The 18472-nt window shown below is 43.6% G+C and overlaps 3 protein-coding genes across 21 annotated transcripts in view; 1 reads left to right on the top strand and 2 right to left on the bottom strand.

The window, feature by feature from the left end:
- LOC126070179 (interferon-inducible GTPase 1-like) overlaps window positions 1-18472 on the bottom strand; it is a 186387-nt gene that overhangs the window by 101965 nt on the left and 65950 nt on the right. The window lies entirely within an intron of this gene.
- Window positions 1-18472, top strand: part of IRGM (immunity related GTPase M) — a 145244-nt gene that overhangs the window by 66546 nt on the left and 60226 nt on the right. For 5 of the 13 annotated variants that reach the window (XR_007516161.1, XM_049874134.1, XM_049874138.1 and 2 more), the window contains one exon: window positions 4538-4747. The exons of 7 other annotated variants lie outside the window; for them this stretch is intronic. The gene's annotated coding sequence lies outside the window, so the exon portion shown is untranslated. Of the gene's footprint in view, window positions 1-3677; window positions 3743-4537; window positions 4748-18472 lie in introns of those variants that run through there. One more of the 13 variants, XM_049874137.1, reaches the window with a different exon arrangement.
- The window catches only part of LOC126070178 (interferon-inducible GTPase 1-like), a 96203-nt gene that overhangs the window by 49355 nt on the left and 28376 nt on the right, over window positions 1-18472 (bottom strand). For 4 of the 5 annotated variants that reach the window (XM_049874106.1, XM_049874108.1, XM_049874107.1 and 1 more), the window contains exon 3: window positions 14529-16844. In XM_049874106.1, coding sequence (XP_049730063.1) covers window positions 15556-16830 — 1275 coding nt within the window. In that variant the 5' untranslated portion in view covers window positions 16831-16844 and the 3' untranslated portion in view covers window positions 14529-15555. Of the gene's footprint in view, window positions 1-14528; window positions 16845-18472 lie in introns of those variants that run through there. The other variant, XR_007516156.1, reaches the window with a different exon arrangement.

The raw sequence follows: 18472 nt of genomic DNA, 5'->3' as shown, positions 1-18472 counted from the left end.
TAAGAGCCAAACTGATTTTACTCAAGCCTTCCCACATAAAAAAAAAAAAAAAAAAAAATTTTTCCCCACATAAGTTCCCTTCTGCACTGAAAATAGACATGTGAGACTTCAGCCCGAACAGAAGAATTTAAGAAGCAGAGTCTATTATCTTTTCTACTAAAGTAAGAGCCCAAGCTTATAAACAAAAAGAATGCCATACTTCTACATTCCTTTTTCTTATTGGTGGCTCGCACTCTCCTTTACAAAGATGGTCTTCTGTAGATTAATTACTGTGCTTGCAGGGAGCCCTAGCATCTTTTTGCCACCCAGTACCACAAAGGACACCTTGTTGCTACCCTCTTGCACACTTCCACCTTTCCCACTTTGCTTGTTCTGGATCCTGCTGCTGGTTCCTGTTCATCTGACCTCTGCTTTTTGGGACTTCATCTGGCAGCTTACCTGCTGATCTTGGAATTTGTCAGTCCACATAGCCTGTGAGCCAGCGGCCTGCTGTCTGACCTGCTGAACTTGGGTTCACTAGCCCCTGCAGCTATGTGAGTCAGAAGAAGCCTCCAGCCTGACCCAGAGACTTGGAACTTTCCAACCTTAACCAATACTTGAGCCATGTCCTTGATATAAATATCTCTCTCTGTATATTTATACGATGCTTTGGTTTTGCTTCTCTAGAGAACCAGCCTAAGATATTTGGTACCAAGAGTGATTCTAGAGAAACAAAATTGTAAGGATGATTTTTTCTAAATTGATTTGCAAGTTTGGTTAATCTTAAAGATGTTGATGACTCTGCTTCCAGTAATAAACAGGGCACTGCTAATTCATGGCATGAGATGGCAATAGAAATATACAAAATATTCCCACCAATAGAGAAGGTATTGAGGAGAGGCAAGGCTCTGGGCATGTCTGATACCTGTTTACAAATTTGTGAGAGTGAGAAGCCTAAGGAAGCTGGTTGGTTGGTCCTACTTTCGCTAGACAAAGTAGTGAAAGAAAGAGATGAAGTCAGGGCTTCAGAGTCACAGCCCAAGTGCCACATAAATGACCTCAAAGTCTCCACTTCTGCCTTGAAAGAAAGCCTTGTTTCTTGTAGTAACAGAGCTAATATTGCCGGAAACCGAACCCAGAGTTTTCTTGTAAGAGTAGCTGAACTACAATGCAAATCGAATCCCCAACCTCAAAAGACATCTAAAATTAAAGTGAGGACATTGATTTGGGAAGAAATGGGATCCCAAAACTTGGGATGTGGACACATGGGCAGATAATCAGGAAGCTGGGGACACTGAGCCCTTAAATTCCATTGAATCACTTATGCCAACAGAACCAGCCCTCTCGCTCCCAGCTGAAGAGATTACTCCATCATTGTCTGCTAAGCCACCCTCCACAGTAAAACCAATAGCCCCTCCACCTGCATCTGATGAGATTAACCCAGCTGTGTCTGAAGAGTCTTCGTCTGAGATATTGCCTGTGGCTTCATCTGAGTAATCACCTGGGGAGGTTTCTGAATCATTGCCTGGGGCATCACCTGAGACAGACGCCTTACAAGACATTGCTGAATGTTCTCAGACCTCATCCTTACCACCCATTTTTGCTTCTAGAACTGTAACTAGACTTATCCCAACAAGTGCCAAAAGGTGAAACACAAAGCCTGACCCAGGAAGGGGCAGGGAAGGACTCACTCTTGTGGTATAGTTGCAATCTGGTTTCCATGGCCTCCGGTGGTGGAAAATATCCCTACTGACCCTCTCCTAGGAGGCACAATGAGGGGCTCACTCAGATACTAGGATATGTGGGGTAGGAAAGGCCCCATCTGCAGGCCTCCTACCCCCTCCTTGGTTTCTGCAACAGGCGGGGCACACAGCTTCTTTTAGCTGAGGCTGACTAATCCAGGGACCATGTCCAGCCACTGTGCTCTCCCTGAGGCCCACACTGTTGACATGAAGTGACAGCACATCCCCATGACATACACCCCCTAAGTGATCCTTGTTGGCCTGTCACCTCTCAACCTGTCAGTTAGCTCTATAAGTGGCTTCCCAACTTGTTATCAGCATTTGGTGTCTCTGCCCAAACCCTGGGGAAGCAGAGCCACTCTACCATCCTCTGACAGTCTCACCCTGTGCCCCGGGCATCTCTTTATTGACTGCAAAGCTCCAGGGAACTTTTCCTACTGCTTCCCTTTCAGAATAAGGGAACGGGGATCACTGAGAGGTTAAGTGGCTTGCCCAAGGTCACACAGCAAGAAGTGAGTAGTGCTGGGACTCAAACCACACTGTCTTCTCATGGTTGCCAGCAGATCAATCAGCACCAGGTCAATAACTGAGGATACACAGCGAGCAGTGCCTCAGATTCTGAGCTCATAATCTAGGGCCAAACACAGATCATCACAAATCTATTAAAATATTGTGTTAGGTGGTCATGAGTGTGCCCAGTGCTGTGAAGAGGAAGGACAGGGCATGTGGGAAGCAGGGAGCGGGCCCTGAGGCAGTGTCAGTGGCTTTGTTGACGGAGTCTCCCCAAGGCCGGGGTGCCAGAGTAGAGAGCTAGGAGATGTAGCCTTGTGAAGTGTTGTTCCAGCCAGTAGAAACAGCCCTTACAGAGGACTGGGCATGAGAGAAACTCAGAGCAGACTAAAACGTTGGAGAAGCCTTTATGGATGGAACGGGAAGATGTAGGGAGAGTCAGGAGGGCTGTGGCTGTAGCGGTCAACGTGCAACAGCTAAACCACGTGTGGTCTTGCAAGCCTGCTCAAGATTTCAGACTATCCTGCTAGCCTATCTTCCCCTGGTAATGACCATATTGTCCTGGCCATGGAGTGGAAGTGATGAAGGCCAGGCAGTCACACTCCCCCATGCCCAGGGAACATCAATGCTCCAGAGGCTGGCATGTGGCCCATGAAAGGCAATCAAGGGTATTGAGATGGATTTTTCCAGGTGGAGCAGGCAGGAACTTCTGCTTTTTTTTCTGCCTTAATGTGTGAGAGTATGAGAATGAAGCTCAGTGTGGCTTGTTGACTTCCTTTGTGTAATTGGAGTCAGTTCTCTGACTGCTTCTACTTTTATAGCAAAGAAATGGGCATGGCCACCTGGTATGGGTCAGGAGGGGAGGGAGCTCAGAGATTTGGGTATGAGGTCGGTCTCATACATCTGACAACTTTCTTTTGTGTACCCACTACATGCCAGGCTCTATTGTAGGCACTGGTGATAAGGCAGTATGTGTCCCACTGCCATGGAGCTTACATTGCAGAGGGGGCATAGAGAGTAAGTCATCAACCTGATTAGAAAACAGGGCTGAGAGGACCATAAGAAGCTACTTGTGGTCGTGAAAGCGCCTGGGGAGTTGTGTCACTGTGAGCTCATAGCCAGCCCATCTGCCATAGTATACCTTCTCCTCCAGCAGGTCCCAGCTGTCCAGGCACGGGGAGGAGGGGCTGTTTGTTTATCCACCCTAGGATTTGCAGACAGATGAGATGAGAGGACAGAGGAGGGTGGAAAGCGTTCGAAGCACAATCAGAAGATACTTCTTTTAAATCTAAGACCACAGAATCTCAGCAGGATAGGAAAGAGTGGGAAAACAGGAAGTGGCAAACCTCAAAGAGAGTGAAGGAAGAGAAGCTACCTTGAGCAAGTAGGCTGGGTAGTCGGTCTACGGTGAGAGGCGAGACATCTGCATTAGGGATGGTGGGTGTGGAGGATTTTCAGGTGATGCTCAGGGCAGCCAGGGACCATGTGACAGTGGAGGAGGCTGTGAGCAGGTAAAAGTCACTGTAAGTGAGGCCCACAGCAAAGCAGGAGACTAGGGGCACTTGAATGAAATAGGACACCACCATGGATGGTGGGGAGAAAGAGGATGAGCTGAGTACTGTGAGTCAGTCAAGGAAATGTGAGAGGTCAGAGAGGTCAGAGACAGCAGTTAATGACAGGAGCAAGTGTGCTTATAAAAGGGTAGAGGGACAGAGGGCTGGGGGCAGGGTGCAGGACCTTGAGCTGGATGGAGCATGCCACAGTCCAGAGCAGGACTGGGGCATGGAAGTGGGGGAACAGAGCTGGGCAGGGGCAAGGCAACCCCAGAGAAGCAACCTTTCCATAGTGTCTGCATTTATTGCGGGACCGGGTCTGACTTGGGGGTTGAATGTTGCCACCCACGGAGGGTTCAAGTACAAGGGCTGGCAGGAGGGTGGGGCATGACAGGTGGGCAGGGGCCCATTGCCACTCAGGCACGGATTCCTGCACAGGCTGCAGGGAGTTCCCTGGTGCCCTTCTGCCTATGTGGGCATAGAACGGAGCTGCTCTGTCTCCTGCACCATCTGGACCCTGGAGCATCTAGACATAAGAAAGTGAAACCCTTTCTGCCTCTGCTCTTTGAGAACTAGAATCATTTCCAGGAACACAAACTGAAACCAATCAGTGTGGAAATCACTTCCCTTGGAGGGGGAAGGGTGTGGCCAGGGAGAAGGACTTGTTTATAGAAAGAGCAAAGGAGTGAGAGCTGGCTGCAGAAAGGAAATTCAGAGGTAGCAGGCTGTCACTTTCTGGTGCTTCCTCTCTAGATCTCTTTGCTGTTCCTAAGACAAGTCCAACCTCTACACAAGTTGCTCATATCCTTCTGGAAAATCTGGATCTGGATTCAAGCTTTGGACAGACTCAGAGGGCGCTGCCTCTGTCTGGGAGGGCAGGGAGCCCTTCCCAGGGAAAAGGGTGAAGTCCCAGGAGTGGTCCCTGACTTCTGATCACGGACACCCCTCTGCTTCCAGGAGCTGGTAAGTGAGAGGGCTGCTAAGATGGCAACTTGGCTAATGACTGGGCTCATATTGAGACATTACAAGGTGGATCCTTGACACCAAGGGCAGTTGAGCTTGGGGTCTGGGTTCTTTCATTTCAGTGACAAATTCAAAGCAGGTCCCCTCTCTGACATTCCTAAGGGACCCAAGTAAAACACCCTCAAATACTTTGGCTATCTCAAACCCTACCCACCCATAAGCATAGCCGATCGGTGCCTTTCACCTAGATAATCCTAGCATTCGATATTTTATGATAGGAACCAATTTGGAGAAAGGCGGCAGGATGTGCCACTCATATTTTCTTAGAGTCTAAGGAGAATCTCTTCATTTTCAACCTGGAGATGTCCTCCTGAGGTCAGGACCAGCCACAGGCAATGTCTGGGATAGCCTGAAATTGTGATAGTCCATCAAACAATTCCATCTGTTCACCAGGCTGAACGACCCAAGGAATAGGGACCTGGGAGGTGGGGGTTTAGGAATGGAGCATGTACCTCTAATCATTCCTCTAAGTTAAAAATGTTCACCTATGCTGGAGAGACCTGTCCTCACTGCAGGCACTAAGCCTTTCCTTTGTAGATGACTTTAATGAGGTGTGTGGTGGGGTGAGGGGTATGGGGTAGCAGTTTCTACCATCTTTCCAGAAAATGCCCTGTTCATGGATCATACAGAAAAATATCATGCCTTCCTGGAATAAATTAGCATATTGAATTTCCTTCAGGCTTTTCTGAAGATGATCAAATGGGGAAGAAACCCAGGGCTTTGGCTCATGTTGTTTTCTGGGCACATGAAAGCCACCGATACCCCAGAGTTCTTATCTGGTGCAAGGCTTGGCCCCACTTTTCTACGAGTCCATTTGTTTGGGGCTCAGGAGAGTTGGGCATGGCACGAAGTATACATAGCTCTGCATGGAGTCTCCACTAACCTGTCTGCATGCCTTAGGTCATGAAATGTATTTAGGGAGTGTCTTAGTTTCCTGGGGCTGCCTTGACAAAAATATCACAAAGTGAGTGGCTTTGAAAAACAGAATTGTCTTACAGTTCTGGAGGCTGACAGTCTGGGTTAAGGGCTTTGGCAGCACTAAGTTCTTTCTCTCTCTGCTCTAGGGGAAGATCTTCCCTTGACTCTTCCAGCTCCTGGTAACCCCTGGCATTTCTTGGCACTCCTTGGTTTATAGACAGATCCTTACATTCTGTCTTGCCCCTGAGTGTGTGACTCTATCTCTTTGTCTGTTCTTCAGCTTTCTAAGATACCACTCAGATGGGATTAGGACCTACCCTACTCTGCTCTAAACTTAACTGAGAACAAAACAAAAATCCTCTTTCCAAACAAGGCTACATTCACAAGTACAGGGGCTAGAACTTCAACATATCTTTTTGAGAGACACAATTCAATCCATAAAATGAGATGTAATTAGCACTAAAAAGTGGGGGGGGGGGGCGGCGGTGAGGAGGGAAGAGAAAACCTCATAAAATAGACTAGACTAGACTTGACTAGAATATGTCAGAGTACAGAGTAGAGTTAAGGCAAATCCTTTTATGATTCCCTTGCTTCAGGTGTATGCATGTGTGTGTGACTGTGTACTTGGTTCCTTTAGGAAATGTATACCTCACTGGAGTTCTCAGAAGGCTTTGGAAGATGTTCCTCACAGGGGCTGTTTCTCCTATCTAAGCATGGCTATCCATCTCTAGTTGAGCCTGGTCTCTGGGCTCCCTCCAGAAGGTCCTAATCGCTCTTTTCAAGGGCTCCTTGACACCTTTCTGGGGTGGAGGAAGTCCAGTGGTATAATCTGTGTAGAGTTCTCAGAGAATGGAGTTGGGTGGGGTGGACAAATGCAACCCAGGCCTAATTCTGAGGAATCCCCTAAGCTTCCAGGTCAGCACTATGAGGCCCAGTGTCCTGGAGTCTCATGCAAACAAACTCATGAGCATACTGACACCTACTGGAGGACACTCCAACCTCACACAGAACTGACAACATCCCTCCGTGGCCTGGCAGTGACACAAAAGCCTGGGCAGGTACAGTCACGGAGAAGCCCTGACACTGGGACTCAGCCAGGTCCACTGGGCAGCTGGTGAAGCCCCATCATGGGTGCAGGGCAGCTGGATCATATGAGTGAAGCAGGTGGTAGGGGGGGTGGGTCAAGAGAGATGGGTCTGGGGCCACGGTGCTTAAGTTTCTCTTCCTCAGGGCACTGTACTGGGTGGACAGGTGGGCCCACAGGTTTGGGGAGGCTGGCTTGGGTCACGGACACAGTCACAGAAAAGGTCTGGGAAAGAACAGAGCCTTGTGCTGACCCCTCACAACCATCGTGGGGCAGTCTGTACTCTGCAAAAACCAGTGCCCACCCAGGGTGCATTTTTAGATGGGTTTGTATGAGGAGGCTACATGCTTAGGAGCAGGTAGACAGAGTTTAGGAAGGGAGGCCAATTTATCTGCCAACCAGTAATTTAAAGACCTACGAAAAGTGTATTGTGCTTCATTAATCCACACTTCCGAGTTCCCTTTCAATGTTCACTCTTCCCTTTCTAGAAAGTCTCCCCAGCTAGGACCCAGCCCAGAGCTCCGTCCTCACATCCAACCAGCATTGCCCCTGCCCAACCACATTGCTATTCATCCAGCTCCCTAGACAAGTGTAATCTCTGCTTGCCTTAAGTTTGGAGGTAATGTCCTGGCTTTCCTATAGTACCACGAGTGTTTCACAGATGACCTGAAGACTTACTGTGGGCACAGGGCTCAGGGGCTATGGTCCTAATGCAGACAGGATCTGTGATTATGGTATTTCCAAATATCTTCCCCCACTCTCAGCTCTTTGTATATTTCTGATCATTTCATTAGTCATATCCATCTCTTACTGGGTCTACTTTGTCTCTACAACAGGTTCTACAACAGTTCTCTTTACCATAGGATAGGGAGTGGGAGGTGACAGCAGGTCGTGATTTCAGCTGTCGCTCAAAATGAGGGAAATGACATCTAGGGAGGGGGGATGGTAGGTGATGACAATAACTGGATCAAGATGTCTCTACGGGAAGTGCCTGAGTACTCAGCAATAATCAGCAGATGGAACTGGGGATTGGCTTAAAATAGAATCTTCCTCGCCTCCTGTCCGGACAGAATCATGAAATCACACTCATGCGTTCAAATCTTGGATCCCTAACTATTAGCTTGTTTCTTAGCTGTAAGACTCTGTTTCTTCAATATTATTCAGGAATATTGATACAGTTTATCTAACAGGGTTCAGGGAAGATTAAACAAGAAACTGCGTGCAAAACGCACAAAGACAATGGCCCTTAATAAACTGCAGTAAGAAGTCAGAGGGAGGAGGAAGAACAAGAGGAAAGCTGACCTCAGAGATAACAATAATAGCAGAAGGCGTTCATCAAGAGCTTTCTGTGTGCCCCTAAGGAGTACTCTGCATACATCACACCATGCAACCCTCTCAGGAGTCTTGTGAGGTGAGTCGCATCACTCAGCTCCACAGAGCAGAAAACTGGGGCTCCAGGAACTTGTCCAAGTTGCACGTGGCTGAGTTGGTCCTAAAACACTGAGGCCCATTCTCCGCACAGATGCGGTGAGTCCAAGCACTGAATGTTGCATGAGCAGCAGCCTGAGGAGTCTGGGGCACAGTGATGGGGCTCCCAGGACACGTGCAAGCAAGAGCCCCCTAGAATACCAATGGAGATACTTCAACAAACAGATGCAATGCTAGAAGCACTCACTCGTCTATGCCAAGAAATTTGGAAGACAGTTACCTGGCCAAACAACTTGAAGATATCCATGTTTGTGCTCATCCCAAAGAAAGGCAATCAAACAGAATGCAGAAATTATCAAACAATATCAATAACATTACATGCTAGCAAAATTTTGCTGAAGATAATTCAAATATGCTGAACTGCCAGAAGTTCAGGTCATATTCAGAAGAGGATGTAGAATAATGGATATCATTGCTGATGTCAGGTGGATCTTGGCCAAAAGCAGACAATACAAGAAAGATGTTTTCCCAGCTACAAAAAGGCATTCATCTATGTGGATCATAACAAATTATGGATAACACTGTGAAGAATGGGAATTCCAGAACACTTAATTGTGCTTATGCAGAACCTGTACATGCATAAAGAGCAGTCCTTCAAACAGAACAGGGGGATACTGCATGGTTTAAAATTGAAAAGGTGTGTGGTAAACTTGTACTCTTTCAATTACTTATTTAATGTCTATGCTAAACAAACAATCTGATAAGCTGGGCTATATGAAGAAGAACGAGGCATCAAGATTGGAGGAAGATATGCAGATCACACAATCTTGCTTGCTGAAAATGAAGACGACTCAAATCACTTATCAGGGAAGATCAGACGATAGCCTTCAGTATAGATTATACCTCCACAAAAAGAAAACAAAAATCCTCACAACTGGGCCAGTAAGCAACATCATGATAAGCGAAGAAAATATTGAAGTTATCAAGGATTTCATTTTACTTGAGTCCACAATCAACACCCATGAAAGCAACAGTCAAGAAATCAAACGACGTATTGCATTGGGGAAAAATCTGCTGCAAAAAACCTCTTTAAAGTGTTGAAAAGCAAAGATGTCACTTTGATGACTAAGGTTACATGACTTAAACCATGGTATTTCCAATTGCCTCATATGCATGTGAAAGCTGGACAATGAATAAGAATAACTGAAGGAGAAATGATGTATTCGAATTATGGTGTTGGTGAAGAATACTGAATATGCCATGGACTGCCAGAAGAATGACTAAATCTGTCTTGGAAGGAGTATAGCCATAATGCTTCTTAGAAGGGAGGGTAGCGAGACTTCGTCTTAATGAGATTTGGACATATTATCTGGAGGGACCAGGCCCTGGAGAAGGATTTCATGCTTGGGAAAGCAGAGAGTCAGTGAAAAAGAGGAGGACCCTCAACAAGATGGACTGACACAGTGACTGAAACAATGGGCTCAAACAGCAATGATTGTGAGGGTGGCGCAGGACCAGACAAGCGTTTTGTTCTGTGGTACATAGGGCTGCTGTAAGTGGAAACTAACTCGACAGTACCTAACAACAACAACAACAGGTTATGGTTCCCAGTGGTTTGGCCAAACGGTAAACTAGTTGCTGTTCCATAATGTAATCTAATGCAGTGTAATTTAATCACCTTCCACAATGTAAGCCAATGTAATATAATCAATAGTTGAAAGGGGAGTTCCTTAGGGTGTGGTCTGCCTCCAGACTAGAAATAGATATTTTGGCAAAACTCACTCTGTGTCTCCACTTTGCACTCTTCTTGTTGCCTGGCCTAAGGGTCTTGGAATTGGAGCCTGCAGAACTCTCCACCCTGATGCCGGACCTATAGTTTCAGACTTGCCAGCCCCCCAACGATTCCATGAGTCAGCACGAGTCTCCAGCCTATCACCTGGCCTACAGATTTTGGATTTATCAGCCCCCACAACTACATCAGCCAATCCATTGAAGTAAATCTCTCTCTCTCTCTCTATAATGTATACATACACATATGTATCATTGGTTCTGTTTCTCTAGGCATCCCTAAGACATTAATTATTAAGATTTATCTTCACACTGTATACAGTCCAGTACTTGGGGCACACACTTGTTATGGGTGCTTTTTGCGATGCTCTCAAATCACCTATGTATAAGTCACTATTGTGTATGCTTCTACAGTGCTTTTTATAATATATATTTTTAATAATATTTGATTGCATTTTTGGTGAAAGTTTACACAGCAAATTAGGATCCCATTTAACAATTTCTACACAATTTGTTCAGTGAGATTGCTTATATTTTACGTAGCGTGTCAGCTTTGTTATTATTTCCATTCTGGTTTTTCCATTTCCAGTAATCCAGTTTCCCTGCTCCCTTGATTTCTTGTTTTTGCTGTAGAGTAAATATTGACCATTTGGTCTCATATAGATGCTTTTTTCAAAGGAACGCAGTATTCAGGGGTGATATTGTTCATTTTAGGAGCCAATCTGTTATTTAGCTAAAAATGACCTCATGGAATAATTTTCGTTCAAGGTTTAAAGAGTATCTCTGGGTGATAGTCTTGGGGAGTCCTCCAGTCTCAACTAGTCCAGGAAGTCTTGATGGCCGCTCATAAGCTTTTAAGACCCCAGATGCTACTTACCAAACTAGGATATAGAACATAAACTTTATATATTATATTATGCCAGTTGACCTAGTTGTCCCATGAGACTATGGTCCTATGTTTTCAGACCCCATAAAGCAATCTCACCAGCTGTTTGGTTAAGTCTAATAAGTATCCGGGTTTGAGCTCTCTATGTGCTTTATTGTACATATGAAGATATACGGATGCCTGCACTTAAGTACACACACACATAATACATCTGCATGTAAAACCTGATGCCATTGATTGATTCCGACTCATAGCAATGCTGTAGGACAGAGTAGAACTGCCCCATAGCGTTGCCAAGGCTGTAAGTCTTTCCAGAAGCAGACTGCCACATCTTTCTTTCACAGAGCAGCTGGTGAGTTTGAACTGCCGACTTCTGGGTTAGCAGCCAAGTGCTTAGCCACTGTGCCACCAGAGCTCCGTGTATAGATCCATCTATATGTGTCCGCCTAGGTACACATATATACATACTTACACGCTTCTATACATACATTCATACACATGTGTCCATAGTCTTATTATGTAGTGTTGTTGCATAATTGTGTATGTCCTAACATTTACCATAAACATCCTTTTTTTCTTGCCTACTTAGTGACATCCTTCACTTTGGTCAAGCTGCACACACTTCACCTGTATTTGGTGTTGTATTTCCCATTCTCCAAAATAACAAGGGTCTACTATCTGGAGAGTGATCTCCTCTCCCCCTGACCTATCCCTGGTAACTACCGGCAAACATTGGTTTCAGTGTGTACACCTGTTCTTGTCTTTTTATAATAGCAAAATCATAAAGTATTTGTCCTTTTGTGATTGACTTACTTCACTCAGCATAATGTCCTCCAGTTTCATCCAGAGTATAATATATTTTGAAAACTCATCATTAATCTTTATGACTGCATAGTATTCCATTGTATGTATGTACCACATTTAGTTTATGAATTCATCTGTTGATAGCCACTTAGGCTGTTTCCGTTTTTTGCTATTTTGAATAGTGCTGCACTGAACATAGGTGTGCATATGTCTAATCGTGTCTTTAGTATTCAATTTCTAGGGTATATACCTAGCTTTATAATATTTTAACACCTCTATGTATACCCGTCATCAGTGAGTTAATTCCAACTCATAGTGACCCTATAGGACAGAGTAGAACTGCTCCACAGGGTTTCCAAGGAGCGGCTGGTGGATTCCAACTACTGACCTTTTGGTTAGCAGTTGTTGCTCTTAACCACTGTGCCACCTATGTATAAGTCACTTATAATGTGAAGCTAGAAATAAAGAGTTTCTGATCTTAGAAATAGAAACATGTATACTTCTATGATGCTTTTAACCATTACCTGTAAGTCATTAGAAACTTTTCAGTCATTAGAGATTATAAATCATTATAAAGTTGTTCTAAACTTGGAAATAGATAATACAAGTATGGGAAGTATGCAGTAAACAGGGACATAAATATGTCGTATGACAACCCCCTTAATTTCTAAGAAATCAGATCTCTATAAATTTTCCCTGGGACATAAACATGTCATACAACAATTCTCGAAACTGACAATAAAACATATTAATCCTGGTTAGACATGATAGGACCTAAGCCTTATTTTGTGAAGTGAAGGTGAAGAAATTGTATATAAACCCTCACTTCCTGCTCTCTTGCTGAGGAAAGACAGCAGCAAAACATCACTCTGACTATCGCTCTCTCTGAAGACTGAAAGTCTGTGAGATACCGCCCACCACAAGTGACCTCAGACCCGAGCTACAAGGCAGTCAAGTCTCCTCGCGAGACCACTGAGAAAAGGTAAACGCCTGAAGTCTAAAATCTTGCCTCTAATCATTGAACTAACATTGTAATTGTTAATTCTGATTCTCCAGTGATAAATGAATGTCTTGAGGTGTTAGTTGAGTGTCTTGCCATGACTACCTTGCAATAAATGAAACAATTTATGCATGACAAACCTGAACATTTCTTTATTTAATTTCAGAATAATAATGCTCACAAGACACTTAGCTATATACAATTTCCTCACTGTATCATTATACACTTATGATTTATGTATTGGTATAATGCTCTAAGAAGTCCCTGGGTGGATGAAATTGCTACACTCTAGGCTACTAAACAAAAGGTTGGTGGTTTGAACCTACCCAGACAAGCCTCAGAAGAAAGGCCTGGCAATCTGCTTCCAAAAGGTCATAGCCATGAAAATACTAATGGAGGGCAGTTCTACTCCGAAACACATGAAATCACCACAAGTCGGAATCAACTCAAGGGCAAAAAAAAAGAAAAAATATATGCATGGTATATAATCCTCTGGGAGTCCCTGGGTGGTGCAAGCAGTTAAAGTGCTCAGGTTGAAGGTTCAAGTCCACCAGAGGTGCCTTGGAAGAAAGGCCTGGTGATCTACCTCTGAAAAATCAGCCATTGAAAACCCTACGGAGCACAGCTCTACTCTGACACACATGGAGTTGTCGTGAGTTGGAGTCACCTTGATGGTAACTGGTTTATGATGTGCTCTAACCCAAGATTACAAAAAGGGTATAGAGTTGCTTTTGTACATATAGGGTTGTCGAGTCAGAGTCTACTGAATGGCAACTGGTACAGGATATCTAATTACAGCAGAATAACAAAAAGGGATAGAAAAGCTAAAAAAAAAGGAAAGAAAAAAATCAACAGGATTTCCTACGGATTCTGCCTGTTCTGTTATCATTTCCCAGTAATGAACCATCACAGAGTCCTCATTTTCATTGTGATTTCCTACCCAGAGTCTGCATGATTCAAACTTTTGAAATTTGTAGGGAAAAATTCTATAGATCCCTGTTGCTTTATTAAGAGTTTTTGCTCCATGAATGGTAGAAAGTTGAAGATTTACTTTCCTTTGGTTGCACACATGGTAATATTATACACCTAAACGAAAAGCCAAATCTTGTTGCTGTCAAGTTGATTCCAACTCATAGTGACCCTATAGGAGAGCGTAGAGCTGCCCTGTAGGGTTTTCAAAGAGCAGCTGGTGGATTTGAACTGCCAATCTTTTGGTTAGCAGCTCAGCTCTTAACCAGTGTGCCACCAGGCCTCCATTATACACCTACTCTTTACTTATCGACTGTCTCGTTATTTGACATTTCCCATTTATGACAATAGTAAAAAATCTACTATCCAGCTACATTATGCATTAATGACATATGTCTGGCAGTCACAAACACTGAGGTGTGAGGAAGAGTAATGCTGGTTGTGATGGTTAAGGTTATGTGTCATCTTGGTTGGGCCATGATTCTTAGTGGTTTGGCAGTTATGTAATGATGTAGTCATCCTCCATTTTGTAATCTGATGTGGCCATTCTCCATTTTCACATAACTCCCTGGTCTTTGGAACCTAACCTTGTCGATAAGTGAGAAGTGGGTGTACATAGTGCGTGAAGCAGGAGAGGGAAATTCAGTGTAGGAAAATAATAATAAAAATCCAGGACTGTCCAAGACTCAATGAGAACCCAAAGGAAGCACGTATAAAAAAACGGTGTTATAATGGAGCATTTGGGGCTGAGAAGCCCCAAATAGTACGTGACAAGAAGTAGATCCCAGGCAACAGATCTTTGTCCAAAGACAAAACATCGTACAAGTATTCTCTATGAGTTTTATTGGAGAATAACAGCTGATCCACAGGGGCATAGGGAGGGTAAGAAGTGCCCGGGGCGATCTCTGAGTTGCTTCCCACACCCCAGTTTCAAGATGCATAGACGTTGGTAGTGGCCACATGTCAGCAGAAACACCTTTCCCCTTCTTGTCCGGCGGTCTTAGTCAGGTGTCTTTCATATTTGTGGTGCATGAGAATATCATTCTGCAACTCGTCTGACACCCCCTTGGACTTGTGCGAGGTGGGGCAAGTGCCCCCCTCTTTCCCCATCTCTCTCTATGCCTCTGCTGATCCACATGGTGGAGGGATTTGAAAGATGACTGTGGATTTCATCTGTTTTTCCACTGTGTTTTATCTGTGCCATCCTGGAATCCAAATTGCAATTTAGTTATCATGTCTCCTTCATCTCACTGGGTTTATAACAATTTCTGTGTCATTTTCTTTTTTCCCCTCGCTATGAATTTGACAATTTCTGAGAGTACTGGTCATGTATTTTATAGAATTCTTGGTTTGTTGTCTCATTATCGGAAGAAGTTACGAATTTTGAGGAAGATTACCACAGAAGTGGTGTGCACTTTCCATCACATTGTATCGGGGGAAATGATATCAGTACAGCCTATTACTACTTACTTTTAACCTGGGTCACTGGTGAATAAAGTTAAAATTTTTCCTTTCCACATTCTACGGGTTAGAAGCTAGTCAGTAGGTTCAGCACTCAAGGAAGCAGATGGGAACTTAAGCTTCACCTCCCAGCACAGAATTGCAGATTTATTGTTTGTTATCCCAGGAAAGAATCTGACTCAGTAGGATTCTTAGACGTTGATTAGGCATTCTACAAAAAGAGAATAATCAGATGTGGTAGCTTATTCAAAGTGGATGAATGGTGTTTGCCTGTGGTCTGCCCATGGCCCAGCCAACAGGAGCAAGCAATCATTAAGGATGAATTGGAGGCTTGGATCATCAATACACTCAGTATATTGTTTAAGGATCTACAGTGTGTTTTTTTTCTTCATGAATTGGGAATTCAACTTTCAGATAGATTTATTCCAGTGACAAGTCAGCTTCGTTTCTGAAACTGTCTTTTTAAGCAGAGTTCTAGCATCATTGGCCACCGTGTCAAGGAAATGAAGTTGCAAATAGAAGGTTTCTCTAAAGTGGAGATCTGCACCAAGGAGAGTTCCACTAGCTGAGCAGAACCTCTCCACATATTTCAAAAGCCTTTCCTCTCTTGATTCACCTTTCTTTTTTTCCAACAAATTTGGAGATTCGATGATTGCCTGGAGTCCCTCCACAGGCATTTGCAACTTCTCAGCCACATTTTGCAGAGTAATGTCATCCACCCCAAAGAGAACTCGATATTCCTTTAAACTTGCCTCCAGCTTCTTTATGTCATTATCACTGAAGATGCCCACCATAGGCAAGGTGGCCCACGCTCCAGCCTTCAAGGCTTCCAGCCAGATCTTCTGCCCCAGAGAACCCCTCTTTCTTTCAATGGCTTCCTTAGTAACATTGGGCAGGGAGAGCATAAACATATGTCGTTTTTGAGCAGGGAGATCTTTTAATAGGGTGTCTATCAGGATTGGGAAATCATACTTAGATACATCATGGGTGGAGACCAAGAAGATTTGTGGTTCGTCCATCTTAAGCTGCCTAAAAGAGACCAAGCAATTGTTTCGGATCTTCTGCAGGATTTCTCCTCTTTCAAAGTTCTTTGGTTTACTTTTCTGTTCATTGTCTAAATCGATGTCCACCTTGGTTCTAACGAAGTAGAAATTTTTCTTCATACCTTTAATGGCCTTGGCAAGTTGTGCATCATTTTCCTTGAAGCGTGTAGCAGAAATGATGATAAAGAAGTCGTATTCATCAAATTTTACTTTCCGCAGATAATCCTGTGGTCGGAAATTAGTGGTCCCAATGCCAGGCAAGTCCCAAAGTGTCACATGGGGAAAACATGGGTGTTTGTATGGAGTTGCCTTCATGGTCGTCTCTACCACATCAGTGGGGGCCGCATCTTCTTCTTCATACCCAACTCCTCTCAGGGCATTGATGAAGCTGGATTTTCCTACACCAGACTCCCCTGTCACAGCAATATTCAGTGGGGCACTATCAATTTCTTTTAGTACATCATCAATTACAGTACCCACACTATCAATGTAACCTTTTTCCAAGTTGAATGTGATCAAATTGATGGTTTCCTCAGAGATGATTTTGTTTTCCACCTTGAAATTCATAAAATATGCATTCATACTGGAGGCCAAATTTTGGTGTTCTTCATTATAAGAAGTAGAAGAGAGAATATGACCCATGGTGAATAAAGGATCTAAAAGAAGGAAGGAAGAGAAAAGTTGAAAGAAATTACTGTACTGGAAGAAGGTCTTTGTGCCTTGTTCTTACCAAAAATACCATATTCTCAGCACTATTTCCCTTAGTTATGTCTTAACAGGGGTTAGTTTTTATCTTACTTAACCTCTTTGTTATGGAAATTTTAAACTTGTACAAAAATTAGAAAGAAAATGACATAATAAACCCCATGTGTCCATTAGCCAGCTTCGGCAACCAAGAAATTATGTCCAATCCCACTCATCACCTTTTTTCTCTAAAGCGAAACCAAGATATCCCATCATCCCATCCATAAATACATCAGTCTAACTCTCTAAAAAATAAGGAATTTTAATTAACGTAACTTCAATACTATTATCAGACCTAGAAATCAGTAATAATTCCTCACTGTCATCAATACTTAATCAGTGTTTAAATTTGCCCAAATGTAAATAGGTCATTTATTTATTTATTTATTACAGCTTTACTTTCATTAAGATGCCAAGAAAGTCCACCCACTGTATTTGGTTGATAAGTTTCTTAGATGGCATGAATTTGCTTTACATATGCACTTTTCTTGTCTTTGGAACTCATCTTCATTAGTCATTTTCTGCCAGGAATATTATCCACTTTCAATAACACAAAGCTTTTTCATTCTTCAAGTCCCAGTTTGTACTCACTTACTCAATGCAGTCTTTCTACATATTCCAGCCCTTATTTAGCACCTCTGTTTTCTTTCTCTTTTTATATTTTATTTATTTTGTTGCTGTTGTTGAGAATACACACAGCAAAACATACACAAAACCAAGTTCTACATGTACTATTCAGTGACGTTGATTAAATTCTTTGAGTTGTGCGACTATTCTCCTGGTTCCTTTTTAAGCTGTTCCTCCCCCATTAAGATAAACTTGCTGCCCCCCAAGGTTCCTATCTAATCTTTTGAGTTGCTATTGTCATTCTGGTACCATATAAAAAAAAAAAAAATGAAACCCAGTGCCGTCGAGTCAATTCCGACTCATAGTGACCCTATAGGACAGAGTAGAACTGCCCCATAGAGTTTTCAAGGAGCACCTGGTGGATTCCAACTGCCCATCCTTCAGTTAGTAGCCGTAGCACTTAACCACTATGCCACCAGAGTTTCCTTGGTACCATATACATAGTTCTTAAAGAGCATAATGCTGAAGGCAGACGTTCTTTACTAGTTAAGCTATTTGGTTTTGAGACCACTTCGGGGAATATTTCCGGTTTAAGTTTTAAAGATTATCTCAAAGCAATAGTTTCAGGGGTTCATTCAGCCTCTGTGGCCCCAGAGAGTCTGGATTCAATGAGAATTTTGAAATTTTGTTCTCATTTCCCCCTTTTTGATCAGGATTCTTCTATGGAACCTTGGATCAAAATGTTCAATAATGGTAGTGGGGCACCATCCAGTTATTCTGGTCTTATGGCAAAGGAAACAGTTGTTCACGGAGGCAATTAGCCACACGTTCCATTTCCTCCTCTTATTCCTGACTCTCATCTTTCCAAACCAAGGAACCAAATCCCAAACCCACTACCTCTGGTTCGATTCCAACTCATAGCGACCCTATAGGACAGAGTAGAACTGCCATATAGGGCTTCCAAGGCTGTAAA

This window comes from Elephas maximus, chromosome 2 (assembly GCF_024166365.1).
Source record: "Elephas maximus indicus isolate mEleMax1 chromosome 2, mEleMax1 primary haplotype, whole genome shotgun sequence".
Taxonomy (NCBI): domain Eukaryota; kingdom Metazoa; phylum Chordata; class Mammalia; order Proboscidea; family Elephantidae; genus Elephas; species Elephas maximus.
This window is presented reverse-complemented; position numbering and strand designations above follow the sequence as displayed.